The sequence below is a fragment of the Erpetoichthys calabaricus genome, chromosome 1, assembly GCF_900747795.2.
Source record: "Erpetoichthys calabaricus chromosome 1, fErpCal1.3, whole genome shotgun sequence".
In the NCBI taxonomy this organism is placed as follows: Eukaryota; Metazoa; Chordata; class Cladistia; order Polypteriformes; family Polypteridae; genus Erpetoichthys; species Erpetoichthys calabaricus.
In genome coordinates, this window is record NC_041394.2 from 233,690,896 (window position 1) to 233,712,922 (window position 22,027).

Sequence of the window (22,027 nt, forward strand, 5' to 3'; positions counted from 1 at the left end):
TCTGTCAGTACATTTTCATCTTTGCTCTGACTATTCATGATTCATTGTATCATGTTACTGGTGACAATATCAATTAAACTCCTTGATAATGAAAGGTAGCCATGTTTAATGCAGGACACTGTGTAAGCCACAGATTTGGTAGGCCTTTCAGGAGTAGAGTAATAGTTAACTGAAAATGAAAGGACTTCAGTATTAGTCGAAAGTCAGCTGAGATTTATTCAAGCATATGTCCTTTGTGGTATGTCTAATCATCATCTGTTACAACTGTAGCCTCTTTAAAGAGAACCTTCATCATAATAAAACCCATACAACCCATGGAAGCCTGAAAATCTAAATTGTAAGTGTGCTGGAGTTGTATATAAGTTGATAAGTGTTTTGTATGTCTTTATTTGTAAATCAGACAAAGCAAATATAATGTTAGTGTTTCAGGATTTCATTGATGAGAACAGAAGTGCTTTCAAGCCTAACTAACCAACCTCCCTGAGTCCTTAGCACTGACTCAGGATTTGAATTTTATGGCAGGTTTGGGGGATGTGCCTAAACCAATTTGGTAAGGGGGGGGGGGGGGGGGGTTCTCTGCAGGACATTCTTAATAAGCCAACCCCCACATGAAGGCCATACACCTACAGTAGCTGGCAACCTTCAGTTCAACAAGTGGTCTTGGGGGCAGGTGTGTAAAGGCAGTGTGTGCATCCATTTGTCTGAAATATGGCTGTTTGGGATTGGTTTTGAATCAGAGGCCATTCTGTGCCATGACACCTTATACAGTAGGTGCAAAGATTTGGACAGAGAATCTAAACATTTAGTCGCTCTCCCCAACCCCCTCCAAATACACTATGGCCATAAAGAGAAGAACACAAGCAGAAAGCACAACTTGGCAGCCATATTAAGGCAGGCATGTGGCCTGTTCTGAAGAAAGCTGGCTAGAAATCATGACTTAACTAGAAACATTTAAGTCTGTGTGCCGCCTGAAACTACAGCATCTAGCATTTACTGTATCAGGTTGTAGGGTTGCCAATATTCACATGTACTTTGTTTATTGTTATTATGTTATGAATATTATAAATAATACTTTATTTAAATTTGTAACTTAACTCCTGCTTGTCTTTCACGCTATGTAATTGCCTGAGTTTATAGATGTAGAAGGGAAGGTGGGGAGAATTTGTAAAATACAATACCTTATAAACAGTGGTAAGTCTATGAGACTTGAGACATTCTGATAAAGTCTAAACAATAAGGAATACAAAAGGGGCAAGTAGAGTAATACAGGACTCTACCAAGACAAAACAGCAGGAGTTTCTAAAAATTTAAAAAACATGTTATAATTTTATAAATTACTCATTACCGAATTTGCAAGAAAATATTCTAGCAGAATGCAGAGAGCTCTCTACAGGCTGGACTGGAAGGCAGCTGCCTGAGAGTGCTTCACAGTTGGGACATGGTAAGCTTAGTGTATGGCTGCCAGTGGGATGAGATGTTTGAGTGGAAACAGCCCACAAGCAAAGAAGGATAGCACCTGCTTTAGATCAGGGGCTTTGTTATAATATACACATGGTTTTGATATATATATGGAGTTAATCTTTTTTTAAACTTGTTGTTGGAAGTTTCCAATTGTTTCTGTTATTTGATTATGCAACGCAATCGGCAGATTACGTGACAATAACATGTATATAATGTGACCAGACTTCCAGTATAAATATGGCGGCGGCTTCATTCAAAATCATCCCTTATTTGCGTGAAATAAACCAGATCCTTAGTGACAGATAATTTTGATTCAAGAAGGTATGGTTCAGTTCCAGCGTTGAATTCTTTTTTGACTTCAACTTTGATTTTTGATTTGCCCCTGTATTTTGATCACTTGTGGTCTTTTTGATCTCCAGTTTTAACTGTGGCCTGGCACTGACTATGATTATTGTCTTGTGTTTATATCTCCTGTTCTGTTGGTTACTCACAATAATCCTCAGACTCTGTCTCTTAACATGTTTAAGAAAGAGTGTGGAGACTTTCTTAGGAAACACATAAATTGAAACCCCACACAGATGTTTGTGCTTGTCTTTATGAGTCAATGTCTCAGTGATAATGGACAGTAAATTAAAAATGGTGATTACTGGTACTGTGATACCAACAGTTTAAGCCAGCTGTGTGTTGTTCCCAGTTGTGGAGGGGTTTCCTGTGACCCATATACTGGGAACGTAAACTCATGTTGGACTCTTAAAGTGCAGTGTTGCTGTTGTGGAGGTTCAGCCTGGCTACAGACAGACACCAGGAAACACGGAAGTCCAAACACACACTTTTATTATTTTCTCACAATGCACAGTTCTTTGCACAGCACACACAGTGCACAACCCACTAGCACTATTGCTCACAGGTCTTTTCTTCTCCTTTCTTTCCTTCTTCTCTATAGCCCTCACTTTTACACTCACAAGCTCTGTCCTCTGCCTCCTGACTCCGGGCGGCTGCCCCCTCGTGTTCCAGGAGAGATACTGCCCCTCTCCTGGTCCTTCCATCCTCCAGGGGTCCTGGGTAGTCATGAGCCCCTGCCGTCTGCCACACTGTTGTTAATCAACAAACAAGTCCTTTATTGTGATGAACCTGTAGCAGCACTACTGAGGGGACTTCAGTTTCAAGCAGTCATTAGGATAGGAGTGGACAGGGTCAACAAGAGACTGGCATTCGAGTGTGTATATGTCATGAAAAGTAACGTTTTGCATGATGCTGGAATTTTTTTTTAAAAAGTATATCTGTGTATAATGCAGTTTGTCTACTTAAGATATGCATATTCTGTCTTCTTTGTTAAATAGGAGATATGTTTTAAATAGTGTACTTACTTATTGAAATGTTCAGCAAAAATAAGGTTAGTAGATGTTCCTGTGATCGTAGTTAATCCTCCAATGGTGGATGCATATGCAATGCACAAAGACATTCCCTTGCACATCATGTGATCTTTTTTGCTTCTGTACTTTCCATGCATATCTGATACGGACACCTAAAAGTGAGCATTGAAATCACATTAGTATATCCACATAGTGTGTCACTTTATGCTTAAGAGAATCCAACAGAACATTAAACATTTGACAGTAATACACTGAATCTATGGGTAGATACTGTAATTCAGATGTTGGGAATTTCAAGCAAGTCACCAGTTAATACATCACTATGGAGTATTAAGTGGGCCTGCTTTGAATATACGCCTTACTGAAAAGCAAAACCTTTGGGCAGGATAAGAGGAATGAGAGACTCCATTTTGCCTGTCTTTAAATGTCTTCCAGGCATGGACCTTACAGGAAGGGGCTTTTTGACAGCAGCAATCACATTATTTGCACTTAAGCTGTATATTGTATTGCCTGCAATAGCAGGATTCGAGATCAAAGATTATTTACAGCTAATATCCCTGTCTCCCAGTTCAAAGTGTGCATGATAAACAGTTTTTGGTAGTAATTTTTTGTACTTACAGAAATGTGGTAAAAAAAAAAGAGCTCACTAGCAGAGCTGCAGTATAGAAGAGTATGAACTACAGTAGTATTAATACTAATACATTTATGCAATGCTGAAGGCTAGTTAAAGAGGGGGAACTTGTTTGATTATATCTTTGGTGGGCAAGCAAGGCACATACTCCAAGTTTTAAGAAGATACAACAAACCACCCGGAATACCTTGGATGATATTCATCCATGTCGCTTTTCCTGGATGTCTACATGAATCCAAGCTTTCCCACAAACACTGCTGCTCTTGTATAAGCCTAGGAAAAAAATAGCCTGGCCTCCTGGTCCCTAAGTGCCTATACATTAATGGACCTAAGAACCTAGCTGAACAAAAAAGATTAAGTGTTACCTAGAGGCAAGCCATTCAGGTTAGCTACCAAGGACTTAATTATGACTACAGTATATAGTAGCAGAGTTAAAATCAGTGAGGTAGGAAAAGCATTTTTTCTTGCTACTATGAAGTGTGTTCTGGTAACCTTGGAGCTGAAGTCACCTTCACCAAGAAGTAAAAATGGATGCCCATGACATCCTTAAATTCATTTTATCCATTTCTCAATTTACTACAGGGTTTCTTAATTTTTTTCCCCTGTGACCCTATAATATTGCTCTTCTTACCATCTTCAATATCCATGGGTGGTTTCCCTTTGGGGAAGTGTGGATAACTTTCAGAGTGGAGCAACGTTGATTGCTTAAACAATCAACAGCGACCCACAGTGACACAGAGCACAAAGCAAATAAGACTCAATCCTATTAAGCACAATGGTAACTCGCAACCTTACGTGACCCAAAAACTGCATTGTTCCCCTTTTAGGTTGCGACTCACTTTTTGCATCGCATAAGGTTACGAGTTTAAAAAACTCTGATATATCATATAATCTTATTAATCCATGCATTCTGGAATGGTGGTGGTGTTCATAGTGCTACTTTTTCATGACTCTGTGAACTTTAAATTGATTCCCTCCCAGATCACTGTATTCGTGTAATTTCTTGTGTTTGTTTTTGACCAGGTACTCCTACTTCTTCCATGTTCCAAAAATAAGCATGTTAGATGAATAGGTGGCTGTGATCTGATTTGATCTGAATGAACATAGACAGGTATATGGGTGTGCTGTGTGAGAGATATACTGCCATCCTGTTCAGGAGAGATTCCTGCCTTTCACCCAGGAAAGATCCAGCTCCCAATGACACTCTAAAGAAACATGGATATCAGAAAATAAATCTCAATAATGACTCTAAAAATTATTTGGATTGTAGGCAGCTGTTTATCTTTGAGCTAGATAAATTCTGGGAGTGAACGTGTAAAAAGAAAATCAAAATTTAAAATGAAATACAACAGCACAGTATTGCTTTGATGCCCTCTAAGCTTCAAATTATGTTCGCATCCTAATTTATTATGGTACAAAAAGTTAAAGTTTTCTTCGAATTACTTACTTTTATTAGCCATTTACCGATCTATAAATTTTCAATTGCTTCACATTTTTATAAACACAATAAGGTATCACAAAATAAGAAAACAAATAATTCATCTAACAATTGATTTTACCGGTTGGCATAATGTATGGCATATTATTAGAGTTATTAATGTTGTAAGATGAAAAATGGGTATAGAAAGCACATGAGATTTACGTGTAGATTCACTTGGTGTACCTGGGCTCTTTGTAATAAACAAATGTGAAAACTTTTGTATAATGTGCAATACTCTGAATTTGCTAACCACCAGAAAGCTTCATATATGCATGCCTACCATATTTTGTTGCAGCGTATCATCTTGTTCATCTTTCCTCGTGTTATTAGATGTTTCATTTCTGTATTTTGAAGAAAGTAAAACAGGGTTTCAGGAATTCAAACAAATAACATTGTAATTTAAATTAAAAGTGTAATTACTTTATGCAAATCAAGGTTAGCAAACCTACAATTTCTGACTGCCAAAAGGCAGTGATACCAGAAAGTTTAATTTTGTTCTGCAGTAATACTGTTTATGTTAAATTTGGATCCACAAACTTTACATTCGCTGTATTTTCTGTTCTTTGGTTTTTACATTTTGTTATTTTTTCACCCTGTTGACTGTTGTTTTGTTTAATGTACCTATACAAAGTAAAAATATTTACATACACCCCTCTTAAAAGATTTCACATTTTATTATTATACAAAATTAATTCACAGTGGATTTCATTGGTCTCCTTTGGCATTGATTAACATAAAAAGACTCTTTAATGCCAAAAAGTGAAACATATCTCAATTACATTGTTTTATATTTGCAATGAATTTAGATCTCTTTGATTTGAGTGTGTATCTGTCTTTAAACCACGTTGTCTATACGTGATTCAGTATATGTGCTACTATTGGCTGTACAATATTATTATTTGAGTAAACTTGGTGTTGGCGCTGGTGCGAACACTGGTACTGACACAGTTTTTAGTATTGGCAGATGCATACTTAATCATATGATTTCAGGGCATACTGCCTGCTCTACTCTTGTGTTATGTTGTTACAAGCCAGGCAGAGTATAACTGGTGAAGAAGCAGAACTGAACAGACAAATGTACAGTAGGTTAATATGAGGCCTGAAGCTACAGAAATCTGGCCAATAAGGCATGCATATGATGACCTATGTACTGGAACCTCTAAACACGTTCAAACACCAGACGAACAGTGCCAGAAAAAATGGCAGTACGCATTCAAAGAAAATAGTCCAAAAAACAAATATTCTTTATGCAGTTCAAGAAACAAAAATCCTAGTGTCATGCAATTAATCACAGTCCTTCAGCAATGGCACCAAAATCTACAATAATATCTAGCACCTGGCAGTAATATGAAATCAAGGTCAAAGCTATTTTATGTAACAAAGTACTACCTTAAATTAACACTACAAAATGTCAACAAAACTTCAGAAACAATGCCTATAACCAAACAAGCTGGAATGTCAAAGGTCTCAATCACAAATTACAGAGAAAAAAGTATTCTCTCACCTAATAATGTCAATGTCAAGATAGTATTTTTAAAGGTGGCTCACTTAATAACTAATGACCAGTTTTGGTTACAAAGAGTTTGGATTGGCTAAATCATATACTCCAGCTATACAAAGAAAACTGGAGATATGGGAACATTAATAAACAGAACAATTCCATTTGTAGTATCAAACGTATTATCTTATCTTTAAGGGCAATATTTCATGGTGATGGGTAATTTATTTAATACTAAATTAATTTTGATAAATATCTATGCCCCTAATTTGGATGATAGAGATTTCATCCAAAATGCATTTGCATCTACTCCTAATGTGAACACTCATAAAATAATAATAGCCAGAGACTTTAAATGTTGTTTTAAATCCAGACCTGGATACTATCTAACAAAACCTAACCAATCTAACACAATTTAATGATTTTTTGATGCATTAGAAATACCACAGCTAAATACTCTAAGTGCAGAGGATGTGGATAAACCTTTGACACCCTCAGAATTACTGGACACTATAAACTGACTTCAAAGTGGAAAAGCAGCCGGCTCCAATGGCTACCCAGTACAATTTTATAAAAAAATTTCAAATAAGTTAGCTCCACTAATAATTACACACATTTATAGAGGCTAGAGACAACAAAATTCTACCTCAATTTTTTTCTAAGCATTTATTATTGTCTTTTCAAAGAAAAATGAGGACTTTTTACAATGTGCACCATACAGACCAATCTCACTTCTGAATAATGATGTTAAGATACTCTCCAAAGTTCTAGCTAGAAGGATTGAGAAAGTACTTACTTCTGTAATATCACAAGAATGTCACCAGTTTTATTAAAGGCAGACACTTAACTTCTAATCTTTGACACTCGTTTAATATAATATATTCACCCATAAAATTTAACACCTAAAGATCTTATTATCTTTGGAAGCAAAAGAAGCATTTGGTATGGTTCAATGGAACTACCTATTCACCTCATTGAACAAATTTGGGTTTGGTCCAAACATAGGTGTATGGATCACACTACTTCATACCAGTCCAAAAATCTCAGTTTGTATTAACAACACTGCTTCAAAATACTTAAAATTAAAACACAAAACTCAATAAGAATGTCCCCTATCACCATTGCTCTCTGCAATCGTCATTGAACCTTTGGCTGTTTACATTCGAAATGCATCACAAATAAAGGAAGGACGTGAACAGAAAATATCACTGTATGCAGGCGATAAGCTACTGTATATATCAGACCCACAAAATTCCATGCCAGCATTCCTAAAAGCCCTAGCAGATTTTCAAGATATCGGGACTCAAAATCAATTTGAATAAAAGTGTGCTTTTTTCAGAGAACTCTCTATCACACTATATTCGACTGGACACCTTCCCATTTATCTTAGCAGATTGGTTTAAATACCTAGGGGTAAATATCACAAGTAAATATAAAGCTCTTTTTCAACAAAATTCTATTGTCTGCTTAAAATAAATTAAACAGGATATGAATATATGGTCCACCATCACATTAGCAGGGAGATTCACCACTGTGAAGATGAACATCTTTCCCAAGCTTCTTTTTCTATTTCAAAGCATCCCCATATACATTAACAAATCTTTTTTTAAGAAATTATATTGAACCATTTACCTCATTTATTTGGAATTCAAAACATCCACACATCCAAAGGGCAACTCTACAATGACCTAAAGCAGAAGGGGGCATGGCACTAACTAACTTTCAATTTCATTACTGGGTGGCAAATATACAAGCCATAAAGACCTGGGGCCTCATGTATAACACAGTTTGTAAAATTCACACTATAACATGGCATATGAACAAAAGCGGAAATGTTCGTACACACAAAAAAATCCAGATGCATACTATAAATCTTTGTCAACACCAACTTCCACATTCTTCTGCTACATAAATCCCGGTCAGCGTGAAAAGTAACGCACGTGCACGCGCTTGGTGTCCCGCCCCAACTCCTCCCAGAATTAAGCCTCTTTGTATATGCAAATCAATATAAATAGCCCTTAAGCTCAGCCTTCTGTGAAAAGACAATGGCAAAAGCACGGGGGGAAATAGAAGAATTTCAGCGAATACCAAGTGGAGGCAAGGGAAAATGAACTATTTGTTGGTTTAAACAGCGATATAATCAACAAAAGGAAGCTGATCGAGTGACATAGCGTGTCAGAGAAACTTGAAAACTCAAGTTCACAAAGTCGCACATTGCCTGAAATAAAAAAGAAGTTGTCAGATATCAAAGTCGCCATGAAAAGGCAAGTCGTAGCCCAGTGTTTGAGTGTCATATGAAAGCTTATTAGGGTACAGAGAAAAAAAAATAGGTACACACTGGGAAAAAAGGACGAAATGTCAACTTTAATCTCAAAATTTCCACTTTAATCATGTAGTTTATTTTGTCATTAAAGTAGAACATCACAAACATCATCTTAAAATCATTTAATTTACTAGTTTCTCAAATCCCATTGTATCTAAAGTAGCATGTTAAATGCTTTGTTTTGTATATGTTCTTCTATGTGCTCTATGTGTGTGAATCTCTACGTGTTTCTTAAATGGGCTTAATCTTCCTCCGACAGGACACAGAATCCATTACATTCGTGATATTACAGCTCTAATTAAACTACTGAGATGTATACTTAATATCATTTTCATGATATAGGAAATAAAGTATGTTATTAAACATGGGAACACGGTGGCACAATGATTGTCCCTGCCTCACGCAAGATGCTTGCTGCACAAAAGTTTTGAAGAATCAGCATTCTCAGCTTACAGATGGCTTAACGTCTATTACAGAGCTGATTGTGTGGCGATTGGGTATTTGGAGAAAGAAAAGGAAGGACAGGAATTGGGGGTTAGTGTTTGAAAGAGACAATACTGCAATAAATTATTTCATCGAAGGTCGCGCATGGCGCAGCAAGCATCTTGCGGGAGGCATGAACAATCACTGCGCCACTGTGTTCCCATGTTTAATAACATGCTTTAATTCCTATCATCATGAAAATGATATCAAGTATACATCTTAGTATTTTAATTATTCAGAGAGCTGTAATATCACAAATATAATGGATTCTGTGTCCTGTCGGAGGAAGAGAAAACCCATTTAAGAAGCAGGTAGTGATTCACACACATAGAGCACATAGAAGAACACATACAAAACAAAGCATTTAATGTGCTACTTTAGTTAGGACGGGATTTGAGAAACTAGTAAATTAAATGATTTTAAGATGATGTTTATGATGTTCTACTTTAATGACAAAATAAACTACGTGATTAAAGTGGAAATTTCAAGATTAAAGTTTAGAGCTTTTTTCCCACTGTGTCCCTAATTTTTTTCTCTGTACCCTAATAAGCTTTCATATGATACTCAGATGGTGGGCTACAACTCGCCTTTTCACGGTGACTTTGATATGTGACAACTTCTTTTTTATTTCGGGCATTGTGCTTTCGAGTTTCACCAACACTCTATATCACTCAATCAACTTCCTTTATTTGTTTATACCACTGTTTAAACCAACAAATAGTAAGTTTTTCCTTGCCTCCACTTGGTATTCACTGAAATTCTTCTATTTCCCCCTGTGCTTTTGCCATTGCCTTTTCACAGAATGCTGAGCTTAAGGGCTATTTATATTGATTTGCATATTCAAAAAGGTGTCATTCTGGGAGGAGTTTGGGGAGTGGCAGCAGGTGCGTGCACGTGCATTACTTTTCATACTGACCGGGATTTATGTAGCAGAAGAATGTGGAAGCTGGCGATTGCACAGATTTATGCATCTGGATTTTTTGTGCGTACGAACATTTCTGCTTTTGTCTGTACACCGTGTTTTAGTGTGAATTCTACACATGGCGTTATGCATGAGGCCCCTGGACATCGACATAAATCGATTAATATACACAAGCCTGGTCTGCAATAGAATTAAAATTTATATTCCTTCCTTTGTGCTCCAGTAAATACAAATTACCATCAATATACTAATAATGCAATTGTCCTTCAATCACCAATAATATGGAAACAATGTAGGAAGCACTTCAAGACAGAGAAGCTCTCATCTGTTGCACCTTTACATGATAATCAATTCTTTCTGCCCTCTCAAACCTACACAGTATTTAATGTTTGGGAAATGTCCGGGATTAAAACACTTAGAGAATTATATATAGATAATTTTTTACATTCTACAAACAATTACTCTTCACATTTAACCTCTTATCAACACAATTTCTCCACTACTTTCAAATGAGAAACCTTGCTAAATAGAACCTGCCCAATTTTCCTCACCTCCTACATATGTCTATTACAGAAGAAATATTGATCAGTCTTGAAGACTCAGTCAGCATCTCTATAATATACAAAAACGTTTTCAAGTTTCTTCCTTTCAAAGATCCCAGGGTACAGTGGGGAAAAGGAGTGGAAGTCAGCCATTCATAGAATACACTCGAGCTCCAATCTAGTGCAATGCATTCAATCATTCAACTTCAATTTTTTTATCAAGCACATTTATCTTATTTAAAATTGTCAAAAATGCATCCAGGGCAAGATTCAACCTTTGAATGTTGCAGTCCAGATCTAGTATCACTGGGTCACATGTTCTGGACCTGCACCATATTAACATCATTTTGGACCAAAATCTTTAAATACTTTTCAGTCAGCCTTGGAGTCACACTACCTCCTAATCCATTAACGGCTGTGTTTAGTGTACTTCCAAATGGGCTTAAAGTGGAGAAGGACAAGCAAACTGTGACTGCCTTTACTTCACTATTAGCACGTAGACCTATCTTGCTCAATTTCAAGAATCCCACCCAACCTGTTTTAAGTCAGTGGGTAACTCGTTTTCTTTACTATTTGAAATTGGAAAAAAATCTAATTCTCACTTGGGGGATCTGTTGAAAACTTTTTTTAAATGTGGCAGGATCTAATTAGTTAAATCTTAGAATAAGCATTTATATCAGGGAAAAGGGACATTCTCCTTTCTTTGTTGTTTTAAAAGATTTGCTCATAATGTTGGCTCTCCTCTCTTTTTCTCGGGCGGGAGTTGAATTCTCATTTGTTAAGTTTGACTTGAGTGTATGGAATGTTGTTTTCTTCAAATAAAATCAAATTAAAAAAGAAATTTATTATCTCTTTAGTGATGGGGGCCTGAACTAACTTGTGCTGTCGACCTTGGGGTATGCCTGGTGAAATACTTTAGCCTCCTTGGGGTAACTTTTTTCAAATATTGCAGGATCTAATCAATAACGTTTTAGAATAAGCATCTACATTGGTGAAACGTAGACTCTTCTTTGCTGCTTTTTCTCTTGGGTAGGGGTTGAATTTTGGTTTGTTAAGTTTGACTTGACTGTATGGAATACTACCATTGCAAATACCAAACTTATTCTTTAAATGTGAGTAATCTTTTACATAAGAGACAGAAGTGTAGTTTTGAATATTTCCCTTAGACTTATGATTACTAATTTTCTAGTCATTTATAGTAAAATGCTTTAAAATGACAGATAACATAAGGGTATCTTTTTATTTTTCTTTGATGAAAATAAAATAAAATTAGTTCAATTTTGCCCATTCAACAGTGCAATGTGTGTATATGGCAGTAATCAAAGCTTCAGATATTAATTTGCATGAGCATACACTAATTATCAGAGTGGATGATAATAAACATCCTAATCCATTTAATTAGAATCAACTAGTATTTACCCTCCGTATGAGATTGTTATATACTGATATTTTCTGTTTAACAGAGTGCCCTATTGGATAGAAAGGTGATGCATGCCTTTGAGTACAGCTCTCTAGTAACAACAGTGACAGTGAATTTACTTTCTTTTGATTTTCTCTGTGTGCATTGTGGAGTACTTTCTGAACAGAGTGTAACAGGTTATGTATAGCATGCATTACCTTATAATTTCTCCATTATGCTCTTGTTTTTCTTCATCCTCTGTGAAAATACAGAATATTCGAATTACCACTGCAAACAGAATACTTTTCACTGCATATATGAATTCTCGTGTATGTATGTACTGTAGATTGCCATACCATTGAGTTGAAGACCTGGATTTGCTGTTCCATTCATGCGTTTCATATGAATAGTATTAACCTCAGCTTCGGCTTTTAAAATTTGCTGAATGACAGCTTCTACTATGGGCATCACCATGGCAGCTGTGGAGGTATTGCTAAGCCACATGGATAGAAAGGCTGAACTAAGCATAAACCCCAGCATAAGCCTAGAAAACAGAAACAGATATTTTACTGGTAACATGATACAACTTAAATCTAAAGTACATCTTTTCTCTGTTATTTGAAATCATTCCCCACAACAGCTATCCAATTTACAGCTCTACCTTCTTGCTTTAAAAGCAGTTATATGAGGCTTTAGCTTGCACTACTTTAAATGATTATGTAAGACTTATTAAAGAAGAAATATTAAATTTAAGGAAAAAGGTTTACAGAAACATTTCCTTCACTGGATCAACACAAGCAATATAGGAATTAGAAGGGAAAGCAATTTAGGAAAGAATGCATTTATGAAAGCAAATTTTAAAAAATCAGTCAATAAATCAATATATGCTATGTCAGAGACATTTCTCCTGACAATCATGACACCATTTAAAGACACTGGTCCAAGCAGTGTAGACACATCTGATGTACTGGCATTGAGAGTACGTTACATTAATCCATCTCGTCAATGCATAAAAAAATGAAAAAGTATGTTGTATTATACACGTTTGGAAAATGTTGATAAGTCAAATCTTTTACCTGCATGATGGGTCAACTATCATTGTACAAAATGTGCATTTCTCTTATCTAAATCACTGTTTTATCTTTACTTGTCTTAGTAATAGTGCTTGTTTTTGCTGTCTATAAGTAACCAATCGACTTTGTCATCATCTTCTGACTTGACCCTTACTCTGCTTATTAAAGACACACTTATACCATTTTGTTCAAACACCTTCTCCTTGCCTCTTAAGTAAGAAAGAGCACCTTTTAACCTGAGGTAAAATAAGTGAATTCCATTCCATGCAAGCCTTCTTTACCAATTAATGAATTGTATGTGCATTCTTTCGTCAGTGTAGTAAAATGTAATAGAGTGTAAACAAGTGTAAACTTATTTAAACTCAAAAAGATACTCTACATTTAAAATGCACATAAGGCTGAATATCACTTCCCCACATCTGATCATGCTGTTAGTATCTATATTATTGCCATTCTGTAACCAGAGACCTGCCTGTACATGAGAGTTCAATTTTACTTTACAAGCTTCATTAACAGTTTATTAGGATACTAGCAAATCGTGCTTTGTGAAAATTTCGCAAGAATAAAAACATTAATGAAATGATGATGAGGGAGAGAAGAACATCACACATTACAGTAAGAAAGGAGATTATTTTAATAAGTAGTGAATTGTAAGAGGACTCTGTATTAGAATAGTCACATGATTATTATGGGATGTTATTATAGCCACAACAGCATGAATATCAACAATACAAAGTGTAACATGAACAGGTTAACAGAAAATATTGAGTAAGAAGGGAAATGCAGGGCACATTTAAGTCATTATGTGTGAAGTGTGGCCATCACGAAATCTAGTATACTGACGTCTATAATAGCAATTTGTTGTATAAACGTTATTGTCAGCGAAAATATTCCTCTGTGTGTAACCCGCAAGTACCTGTACATTTAACCCGGGTTTCGATGTAACTCTTGAAAATTTAGTGTACAGCTAGCCATGGGTAAAAACAGGGCCTGGCAAATAAACTCAGATGTTATTAAACGTTTGTCTTTGTGACTTGGTGATAGTCATACAATATGCTAAAAGAATGGGGAATTGCCTACACTGTAATATAAAGGGAATATCTTGTTTTGAGTTGTCAGTGTTATGGAATCCCTGTAGTTTTTCCATTGTAGTGTTTCTTGTTGTTTGGTAGTTTGCCGCTGTTCTTCAGAAAGGTTGTGTGTGTAATTCATTTTTTTGTTTACTGTCTAGGTGCAAGACTTGCTGCCGCTGATCTTCAGATAATGAAGCTCTGTGGTTTGTTGTACGTTGTCTTTGTTGTCAAAAGGCATCTTGCCTGTGCTGGCTGGTCTGGCATGGTGTAGATTTTTCTGCTTCTGTATGTTAGTGTGAGTATGTACGGCAGTTCTGTTGGCGGTGCAGCTGGCTGTATGTGCCTTTTTATTTTATCTGGAGTCTTATGTTGATGTGAAGTAAAAAGGAGGTGTAAAATGGTAGTTTTATACTGAAGTTTTGGTGAGAAACCAAGGTGGGAGGCTTACCTTGAAGTGAAGGAAAGAGGAGGTGTAAAATGGTAGTGTCATAATGCAGTTTCAGTCAATAACAAAGTATGCACTGAATAAACAGTCAAATACAACAGTTGGGCCTGTTAAAGCCCATTGCGGCACTTCCTGTGTGATTTTGGGCTATACAAAAATAAACTGTATTGTATTGTATTGTATAATTGGTCACATTGAAGAACTGAAGAGTTGAAAATAAGCCTAAGACCAAAACTCTGCCAGGAGCACGGATTCCTCTCTGTTGTTGTGGAGGGATATAGTAGTTGTGGCAACCGTTGTTTATATCGAGCATGGATGGACACAAGCAAAATTATATAAGGATAGTCTAATCTAAATAGTAAACAATAAATGCAGACTGTTTTACTTTAAGGTAGGATTCAGCTATCAGCTAAATTAGGATACCATACATTAGGCTCCTTCACAAGACTTACCAGCCTGGATTGACTCCTAGCAGCATAACCATCCTCAAAGCAATGCGCTTGTGCAGATTCCATTTTTCAATGGATGTTGCTAAACATATCACTCCAATTAGCAAAAGGTGGAAGTCTTTAAAGTAAGCTGCAGCTACCTGATGAAGTCACAAAAAATATCAGAAAAAATGTTCATAAATATGAACTATGGTAGTAAATTTCAACTGTTTTTACTAAATATTATTTATATTAAAATATTTCATACATTATTCATGACTAGATTCTGGTCTAGACCACAAGTTCTAATATGTTTTGTTTACAGGTTGTGCTTAGCCATCAGTTTTGCTACTTACTAAATTCAAATGCCTAGTTAAATGCATGCTGCGGCACATGTTTAAACAGGAATGTTTAAGTGACAGAGCAACACTGTCCCTAGCTCCCCCATGACATATACAAAAGTAAGCAATTGTCCTCAAAAGAAACATTGTTCTAGCCTAAGAGGTGACTACAGTCTGTGATTGTAGGCCCTAAAATGTCATTGCATGCAGACAGAAGTCAACAACAAGTAGATAACCTTGACCACGCAAAAAACATAAATGTTGTTTTCACATTTGCCTAACTCTATTGTTCTGAATCTTTGTAGCAGTGTCATTTCAGGTAAATTAAAGCAACTATTATTGCTGGCAAATATTTTAAAAGCATTAAGCAATTAAAACATAACATGTTCAGGGTCAAAGGATGCTAGAGTCCTTCTTGGACGCATCCAAGACGTTGAATTGAATTAAGCAAGGAGAATGTTAATGCTATTTGATTATATAATGATATTCAGTTGCACTACTAAGTCAGGTCTGAGCTGTGTGTGCTGGCGTCCCAAAAATTTCTAAAGAACAGAAGAACATCCAGATTTATAACTCAGCACATCCAAGGATCCTGGATTTCCAGGTTTTGGTTATTAGATAGTTAAAAAGCACACCTCAACCAAAATTATCATATTATCTCATTGACGAGAGTAAATAAGCATGAATTCACATCGAAAAAGGTTGCTTTAGATGTTATGCTCCTCATAGCTCACTTAGGTTTTTCAGCAGTTTCCACATCCTACTATAAAACTTGCAATATCTATTATATCATATTATCTACTATACTGTTCTTTTTTTTCAAATTTGTTTATGCAAAGCCATTTATTTTATACAAAATATCAATAATGATGTCTCAAGCTAATTACATGATTCCACATTTGTTCTTAAACTAAAAAATGCATTTTAAATTAAAATCATTAATCAATCTGTAGTTCATATTACACACATTAAGATGCTGTTATTGTCATTGAGTTGTTTTGTACCCTCACACCTGCAATAAGTGAAATTATTATTTTATCTTCTGATGGCTCTTATGATGATACCAGGGCAAACTGAACAATTCAGTATAGTAAAGTCATACCAAATGTAACAAAGATAAATATTTCTTTACTGTAATTAAATTAGTTTGTGTATTCTGTGGCATATAAATCTAAAAGCACTACCTTCTGTATTCTTTAATATAGAAAATTTCAAGGCTGTTCTAAGAATGTTTTAGCATTTTCTAATCTCACTATCAGATGACAAGTACATTAAGACTTACCATTTTGGACTTCAAAATTCCAAACAGTGGGAACATCAGTGCAGGAATAAGAGCAGTTACTGCAAGAGGCATTGCTTCGGAGAGCCAGTAAACAGCCACTATGAACAGCGTGTACGCACATTCTGCTTCCTAGGATACATTACCAGAAATATGAACTTGCATTAAAGCGTGGATAAACTGTAATTTACTGCATTTAAGATGATGATAGTTATTTACAGCATAACATTTTTAAATATGTTAACAGAACAAGATGCAGAGGACAGAAAGATATGGAAGAAGATGATCTGCTGTGGCAACCCTTAATGGGAGCAGCCGAAAGAAGAGGAAGAAGAACATTTCTAAATATGTCCCATAATTCAAGCCAACATTGTTACGTATGGCTTTCATTGTGATTTTTTTTCCATATTTGTGCACAATCTGCATTTAACAAGTTTCTAATTTTGTCCATTTGTTCTAAATGAAGAATTTATTTTAAGGTAAATTCTGTTTAGAATTCTCCTAATTGCCATTTTCTTAAACTAAAGTGGTTCAGTTTCTTCAGTTTCTTCTCATAGCTCTCAGTCCAGGAATCAGCCTAGCTGCTCTTCTCTGGGCCTTCTCTAGTGTTACTATGTCTTTTTTGTAATATGGAGTCCAAAACTACACATAGTACCCTACAGGAGACCTCACTAACCTCCCTTGTTTTGTACTCCACACATCAGTCTATTTAGCCTAACATCCTGTTAGCCATCTTAGTTGGTTCTGTACTCTGTCTTGATGTAGACTTAGGCTAATATGGGCACTGTTCTAGATTTATGCTCATCATTGCTACTCAGTGTTGGTTTGGTTGTTATAAAATTTATAGATTTTATAGCTGAGTCATCTAAAAATAGCGCTACCTTTCTATACAATTTGTCTTCACAAGTATTAGACACTCAAGTAGCAGACGCTATAAGGTTTCTTCAGATTGTTTCCAGAATCTGAATTTAGAATATAATGTAATACAGAGAATCTTTTTGTTACAGTTGTTAGTTCATAGTCCTCTGTCTTTGGTATTAACAATATGGTATATTTCTTGCATATTCTGTTTGGGGTTCTATTTTACCACTTTTCTTGCATAACACTGTTATTTTTCTATCTTTTCAGCTTGTATGCATTATTTTTGTCTGTATGCATTTTTGGTTCTTCACTGTTACTATTTATTTCCAGTGCTTCTATTTTTTTTTGCTGTCACCTGCATTGGTTTTCTGGTCTGTTTTCTGGTCCCTTTTCTGTTAATTTTTCTTGTTTATTGTATTTTTTCTTTTTATTTCCATGACCTTTGTTTAATTTGATCCCTAAATAGGAAGCATTTTTTCCTCCTCTGTTCCAGTTTTAGTTGAATAGTAATCAAAACATTTTTATGGGAATAAAACTATCTTTAATAAGTCTGCTTTATAAATTTGACAGCTATTTATGTGTTTTACACAGAGAGGCAAATATTTGTGTGCACTTTCATTTTAAGATTTGACATTTGTTTTGAAACGTCCCAGTTATTTTACACCTTTCTCTTAATAAATACTCAGATGGAAACAAAGCTAAAGTAGGAAGTGTACTTTAGTATGGCATGTATACCAGTGTCTTATTTTTGTTAGTTTTGTATTATTTGGATAATTAAGGCCCATGATTTTTAAGAAAAACTGTGAATAAAAATACTATGTGATACAAGTCAACAGAAAAATATGTATTTCTAAGTTCCTAACAAGAATAAAGTACATACTAATAGTGTCCACAAATTAAATAAGGAGTTCATTTAAAAGGGATTTACCATTAATTTAATCAATTTGAACGAAAGCCTGCAGTCATAAAACGTTCCCAGCATAAGGTTGAGAATTACTGTTTTAGTCCTTAGTTTCCTGTATTTTTGTAGGTCCTCGAGTTTCCTGCATTTTAAATCCATTTTGCGGCAATTTTAACCTTGATTTTACTTAATCTTTTGTTATGGTTTTTGATCCAACCATACTTTTTTAAGTTGTCTGTTGACATGACAATTAGGAATGGGTGGTGAAGATCTCACCAGCAACAAAGACAGAAATGCCTTATGGTCAATATCTAGTAGGCCTTAAGTTCAAATACATTAGGGTTTACTTGACTCTCCTGTGCCTTAGAGGCCAGAAGTTGATGTGTAACTAAGTATAAACTAGCTCATAGAGAACAAACAAAAATAGTGCTAGAAAAGGAAAACAGTCTGAAACATAAAAGCAGTCTTCTACACATCATGATTTGTAATCTAACACCTTGTTAGACTTATTAGTTGGTTGTATACTCTGTCTAAGTGTAGTGTAGACGGGCAATAATGGGCATTATTTTAGATCAATGCTCAAGAGTGCTCATCACTTCTGGTTTGGTTGTTGTTAAATTTATAGATGTTATAGTTCAGTGCTATCTGATAGTAGTGCTGAAAAGAATACAAGAAAAAAGGCCTTAAATGTACAAACAGTGGAACGAAATTAAAAAACCATGTCCTAAAAAACAAACAAATTAATGTGCAAGATACAGTGCTTCAGAATATCAACAAACAACATAGCAAGAGAGTCAATGGAGACCATGGCATGATTCCCTGTAACATCAACTGCATCATGATGTGGCAGCCATCAAGGTTCTCCAGAATAATGTAAGATTATATTGTAAAAATCACAATAAAATTAAACACACATAATACATAATAAAGCTATTTAAACTTGCTGAACCAGCTGACAAATTTCTCTAGTATTTCAGAAATTGTTCCTTCAGTATCTTGTTGGCCATCTCATTTACAATAGCAGCAAAACATTGTGCAATAACTGCCTGATAATCAGTGAATGGTAGGTCAAAAGCATCAATGGCACAAAAATCATGCTCTGCAGAATGTGGTGAGTACTGCCAATGACCAACGACATGACATATATTAACCCAAATTATTTAATGACGCAAAATTTAAAACCTGATGGATGTATGTGCATAATAACTAATGTATTGTGAAAGCTGGACATTCATAATGGAAGCTGGACATTTTTAACTTAAAGGCTATTAAGTGCCTATGCCTGGGAGTTCAATTCAGCTTATTTTTCTATAGTGCTCTTTGCTGAGTTTAGGTGCATAGCCTCTGTGACAAGTTCTCAGGTAAAATGCAAGTATAGATTTTACAAATTACTAAATGCAGAATTTATATGCATAAAGACACAGGGTTCACTTGCATCTGAGGAAAACAGGTCACTTAATTCCTTTCTCTTCCCACTGTGGTCTGCTCTCTGGGGTTATCTGTACTGTACTGTACTGTAATGTTTCAGGTTGAGAGGGGTTGCTGGTGCTAACATTTTCCTCTCTTATTACTACCGCAGCACGGAGAATACGGACTACAACACGGTTGTCAAACTCCAGTCCTAGAGGGCCGCAGTGGCTGCAGGTTTTCATTCTGACCATCTTCCTTATTAGTGACCATTTTTGGCTGCTAATTAAATTCTTTTTCTTTAGTTCTAATTAACTTCACTCAGGCCCCTTTGTTGTCTATTTTTCCTTAATTAGCAGCCAAACAATAATGAGACACAAAACAAGCTGCCACATCACCAGCTTACCTGTGTCCATCACACAATATGTGAAAAAAAAGAAAGGCAATGGTCTCAGTAAGGTTGATCTCTCAGGTCACCAAAACATTTTGACAGTGTTCTTATAAAAAACAGAAAATCAACAGTTTTGGAAATGTCTGCTGTGGTAGAATGAGAGCAGCAACAAGCCATGGAATTAAATAATGGGTTTAATGAACAGCAAGAATCGGCTTCTCATTAAGAAACTGGTTGGAGTGAAATTGGTTGGAGTTTGACGTTTCAGTTTAGCTCGTCATCTTTTGGTTCGTTTCACATCTAATTTATGTTTGGCTGTCATTTAATAAAGAAACAAATCAATTCAGAGGTCTGAATCCTTAAAAACAGGTCCATTAAAATGAAGGGAAAGGAAGTTAGTTAGCAGTGAATCCTGGTCACTGATTAGGAAAAGGGTTAGAATGAAAACCTGCAGTCACTGCGGCCCTCCAGGCCCAGAGTTCAACACCCCTGGACTATAAGGACAATTGACTCTACCTCTTCCCCACGCTATAAATCCCGCTGCTGACGGGAGAAGGCTTTCAATCTTACACCAAGACAGGATGGAGTTACCTGCTGAGAACTGTATCTGTACCTAGCCTGACAGCAATGTTTTATGGAGACTTTCTGTTGGTACTCATAGCATCACTTATTTTTGTTTCTTGTAAAGAAAATATTTTTGTTAGAATTAAACAGGGATGACCGGTTTGGCACCCCAACAGTTTCCATTGGCAACTTCACTTGACCACACCACTCAAATGGGCAAAATCTGATTGATGCATAGCAAGTTGATAGCTGACTGGCAGAATGATGGTAAGAGAAGAGACATGAAAGAGGGAAACTGGAAAGAGCATGTGGCTGCTCTGGCTGGATGAAAGAACAGAGAGACCTCTCCTCTGTGCAGGTGTATCCTGAGTGGCATAGAATTTTTGATATTGGGTTTCTTTTATTCCTGTTTTAGTCTTTTTTAGTGTGTAGCTAACACAATGTCCTCTTTAAGTATATCATGGTTGTTATTTTGTATTCTCTTTCGAAGTAAAATGGGTGAATCCATCTCATTTTTACTGTTTAATATTTGTCTAGTTTGGTAAAAATTGTAAAAACTCATTTACACTATGCCAGCTTGCCTTTGGACACTCACAGGAAACTCAAATGAATAGCAGTAGAGCATGGGTCATTTTGTAGCACCAACTGTTATTATCTCTAAGAAGATTTTTTTTTTAAAAGTTAATTTTTAAGAGGCAGATTACCGTATACACTCGCAGATAAGTCGGGTCTTGAAACCTGAAAAATTGATCATAAAATCAGACCCCGACTTATACGCAAGTCAAAAATATGACACTTAATATATATTTTTTTACATCTTCTTGCCTCCTCCGATCTCACACCAGTTTCTCAGACGCATCAAATTTTGTTGCAGCAACGCAGTTATCAATTTGTTTCGCCACTTCAATGACTTTTAATTTAAAACCAGCTTCATATTTTCTTGTGACTAAACACTCCATTGTAGATAAGGGATGCTCTTACAATAAAGGTGTATGATGGTGTGAGATACAAAAAAACACAAAACTATGCAAACGTCACTTCGGAATAGTTTGGGTATTATCGTCTGGTAATTTAGGCACAATACATAGAAAAAAAAGTCAATGTGCTCCGTGGTTACTCTCTCAGGTGGGCATTAGTATATCATAATCTCTT

At 35.8% G+C, this 22,027-nt stretch overlaps 1 protein-coding gene across 1 annotated transcript in view; it reads right to left on the bottom strand.

Annotated features, from left to right (window-relative positions):
- slc13a1 (solute carrier family 13 member 1) overlaps positions 1 to 22,027 on the bottom strand; it is a 61,870-nt gene that overhangs the window by 35,610 nt on the left and 4,233 nt on the right. Inside the window, exons 2-7 of the mRNA XM_028812563.2 lie at positions 16,755 to 16,883; positions 15,156 to 15,292; positions 12,469 to 12,656; positions 12,331 to 12,370; positions 5,226 to 5,286; positions 2,829 to 2,986 (exon numbers count right to left, since the gene is read on the bottom strand). Coding sequence (XP_028668396.2) covers positions 2,829 to 2,986; positions 5,226 to 5,286; positions 12,331 to 12,370; positions 12,469 to 12,656; positions 15,156 to 15,292; positions 16,755 to 16,883 — 713 coding nt within the window. The remainder of the gene's footprint in view (positions 1 to 2,828; positions 2,987 to 5,225; positions 5,287 to 12,330; positions 12,371 to 12,468; positions 12,657 to 15,155; positions 15,293 to 16,754; positions 16,884 to 22,027) is intronic.